This window comes from Anastrepha ludens, chromosome 6 (assembly GCF_028408465.1).
Source record: "Anastrepha ludens isolate Willacy chromosome 6, idAnaLude1.1, whole genome shotgun sequence".
NCBI lineage: Eukaryota > Metazoa > Arthropoda > Insecta > Diptera > Tephritidae > Anastrepha > Anastrepha ludens.
In genome coordinates, this window is record NC_071502.1 from 39,757,832 (window position 1) to 39,761,415 (window position 3,584).

The 3,584-nt window shown below is 37.5% G+C and overlaps 1 protein-coding gene across 1 annotated transcript; it reads right to left on the reverse strand.

The window, feature by feature from the left end:
* Window positions 1–205: 205 nt before the first annotated feature.
* Window positions 206–2,230, reverse strand: LOC128866453 (poly(A) polymerase type 3-like). Its single transcript, XM_054107211.1, has 5 exons — window positions 1,502–2,230; window positions 1,230–1,426; window positions 965–1,155; window positions 529–880; window positions 206–427 (listed from the first exon to the last, which is right to left on the reverse strand). The coding sequence occupies exons 1-5, from the start codon at window positions 2,220–2,222 to the stop codon at window positions 227–229; spliced, it is 1,662 nt and encodes a 553-aa protein (XP_053963186.1). The 5' UTR covers window positions 2,223–2,230; the 3' UTR covers window positions 206–226.
* Window positions 2,231–3,584: the final 1,354 nt, after the last annotated feature.

A 3,584-nucleotide genomic window follows, 5' to 3' on the forward strand; every position in this document is an offset into this window, starting at 1 on the left:
TCTTATTGAATAAATTCTTATGCACTAATTAATGTTATAAAATGTTTCTTCTGCATAATTCTTGGAAATCCTTTATTAGCGTCGTTAATAATAACTCCCTTTCAGGATTGTAATCAGTATTCAAATACCACGTCAACGATAGAGTATCAAACAGGTAGAAGAGCTGCTTTTTTCGGTAATTACTACGTCCAAGCAAATGCAATCAATTAGAGTTTTTCATGTTGTCTCAACTCAAGCGCCGCTTTTTAGTCGCCACCTCTTTCTCAGTTGACAGATCGGCCGCAAATCCATTACGCTTGGTTGAAATAGATTTCTTAATATTCCCCTGACTCTTTATGAAGTCCATATCCAAATAATGCGAAAGGGATTTTCGTTTTATGCGTTTCACTTCAATATTCATCCCATCTCTCAGCATTTTTTTATTTACCTAAAAACAAAGAAGCAAAGAAACAAACATTTTCAAATCTCTTCAAAGGATTTTAATAAATACAAATTTTTAAATTGTATCAAACAATTTTCGCAACGTACCGCATGCTGTGTAATACGTTCGGCGAAATATTTAAAACTCCCCGTAAGGTCCACTTTGGAGTTCTTCTCTTTATATTCGAATTCTAAACCGATGAACAGCATCGAACAGAATGGTGCCGTATCAACTGCTGGATTGTCGCTCGGCTCATTCTCTTTGCCGCTGTTACTTTGAGTGGGGACGTCAACTTTCTTGTATTCAAAACATGTAGGATTTGCATGGACTAAGGACATGTGGTGTTTATGCTGTACATCATCTACCAACAGACGAATCTTTGACTGGACCAAGCCACACCACTGCAGCTGATCTTGACTGGTTTGCGATGTAACCAGAACCACAATAAAGTGATGATACCTGAAAAGAAAAGATGTGCAATGTATAAGCGAAAGTTGGTTAAGATGTCAGCACCAATTATACAATTGTATTAGTTGCAACTACCTATAAAAGAAGCTAGGCGCCTCGAAGAGTAGATCCCAGGGAGCGCCATCAGACATAATTACGTTCATGGTGGCCATTCCTCTATTCAATTCATTAATTATAACCTTCTTTGTTGCCTCCGACACATTAAATGCGGAGTTGTACTGTGGATATGCGGGCGTAATAATTGGCATTAGATGAGAACACAAAGCCTATGAAACAAAATTCGAATAATGAAATTAAAAATTGTTTATCAATATTCAATTATTTGCGCGCTTTTACTTACCGGTGATTGTAAATTGACAATGTCAGTTCGCTTGAGCAGCACTGGATCTGGCCATCTCCAGCGCGAGAACATATTGAAGAATTTCTGGACTAGCGTAGAAGCTGTTGCATTTGGATAAAATTGGCATGTGTGAGCCACTAAAATTGCCCAAGTTATACAGCCAAAGTAGCCGAATGAATTAGAATATATTCCATGCTCTGCAGTTGAAACGAGAAAAAAGGGGAAAAATTAAGTTATGCTTAACAAATTATTAAAAGTTCATTCATACTAACTCTTTGCCCATAATTTAATCGACCGCAGCGCTAAGCGAAAATTCTCTCTGTTCGGCACTAGCTCCATTATCTCGTCAATCACTCGACAGCCATTTAAACTGAGCACCGATTGAGGATCTGAATCTTTAAGTAGATTATCGTCACGTAAACTAAAATCCTCTGGTATCTCTTTGGGTGAAAGACGCGCAAATAACAAATCAATTTCAACTCCATCAAATTTCATTTTTATGACCGGTACAGAGGTATTTTCCACTGAACGACATTCGGCTACTTTTGGCTGTTTCTTTAGCAATCCAAAGAACGACGTAAAAAACTCCGAGCGTTCAATGTTGCGTGGTGCGACACAGAGGGCATAAATATTAGCGCCCTTATCATGTACACCCAAACGGTATGAACCGAAAGTGTAAATTTTTCCTCCGAGTTTTTTCGCATCTGCTTTGGACATGTTTTTTGCCATTGATACATTTTTAATCCACTTCCTCACAAGCATATTAAGCTTAGTCAAAATCTTTGTACGATGACTTAGTTCATCTGGAGTTTCGAACACATTAAATGCTTCCAATGCTTTGAGTAGAGCGTTGGTTTTCTCTTCAGGACGTGACTTTTTCCAACCAATGCCCGATGTCTCGGTGGGCGTTTGCTGCTGATGCGGTGAGTCGTTTTGGCCGCTTGCTTCGCTAGAGTTGTAACTGCCATGTCTGGGATTTTGGTACGCGTCCATATTTTTAGTTTTTAAATAGAATTTTCTGACACACAAATAGTAAGTATACTTATCTCACTAGCTCAAACCGATAACTGATTCAAAAGACTGTGTTGTATCACCTTTTATACCTTTTTAAGGGGACATTTTCTCACCTACCTGGTCTCAACGAGCGCACAATTGAACGTTTGTTTGCGACAACTATTCCGGTACCCTTTGATTGTGTCTTTTGGGCTCAAGCGCGGCTTATTAGTTGCTTGCTCTTTTTGTGTCAGTTGCTATCTCAATTTCTGTGTGTGCGAATTCGAAGGGATTGCGAGTCTTGGCTTTGTTATTTTGTAAGAGAGCGTCGCCTTTTTGTAAAGCGCAGTCAGTTAGATCCTGCAACCCCACGCAATTATCTTGTTTCCTCTAGAAAGTTTTCCACTGTGTTGTCTAAATATGGAGCTCCCTGCGGATTGTAAAATCTGCAAAATCTTTTCAGAATGCGTCCAGCAATTAGAGGTGTTCAAATCTTTAAGGGTCTAAACTTTTAGTTTTCAAATTTCTGCCGTACGCTTTTTAAGTTACCCGCTATAGTTATTTATTTCCTTAGTTAACTTTAAGCCTTTTGGTCGTTTGTAATGGTAATGGTAATGCAATGGTTTGTAAATAACAGTAAATTACCTAAGTATAGTGAAAATATTGCATAAAATACGATGTGCATTGTCCTTTAAGAAAAGTCTCCAACCAAACACTCCAGCTGATCGTCACCGGTTTGCGATATAACCGAAAGCGCAAAAAAGCGTCGCATTCAATTTAAAATAATAATAAACAAAATTGTTGTAAGTGCCTGGCCTTCCCATTAGGAGCATACAAAAGAAATTTATGTGGAGTGCCACGTCTGGCGCAAGCAAAATATGTCTGTATATTTCGCCATAAGAAGACAAGCATTTTCCAAGTTCAATGCAACAACCACATTTGAAGATTGTCTTTGATCTTTATTTATTGTGGTTGCAAATGCAAAGCTGGTAACTCTGGTAACTGTAGTTATTTAAAACTGCATGGAAAATAAATCATATTGTAATATTTTGCACCTGATAAAGTGACGGGTTTCGAAAAACTGAAAATTCACTCTCTCTCTCTCTCAAAGATGAAAATACCCAAGAATATTAAATATAAAATGCACCCGATGACAGGTGGAATGGAAATTCCATGTTTCTTTGTGGGAAATTCTGTTCAACAGTAACAAACAAAATCTGTTCTAAGTTCCTATTGTTTGTATTTTGTTTTCTATGAAACTTAAAAAAAACTATCTTTATCGGCTGTTAAGACAAGTAAAGGATTAAGTTTTAATTAAGTAAAGTGAAGTATTCAATTTTCCGAAGAAAACTTATTTCCCAT

Bases quoted from the DNA above. Each gene is read 5' to 3' on its own strand.
- LOC128866453 (XM_054107211.1), bottom strand. From the start codon at position 2,222: ATGGACGCGTACCAAAATCCCAGACATGGCAGTTACAACTCTAGCGAA. The intron at 1,156-1,229 runs GTAAGTAAAAGC...TTTGTTTCATAG, and splicing joins TTGTCAATTTACAATCACCG to GCTTTGTGTTCTCATCTAAT. The intron at 428-528 runs GTACGTTGCGAA...CTTTGTTTTTAG, and splicing joins AACGTATTACACAGCATGCG to GTAAATAAAAAAATGCTGAG.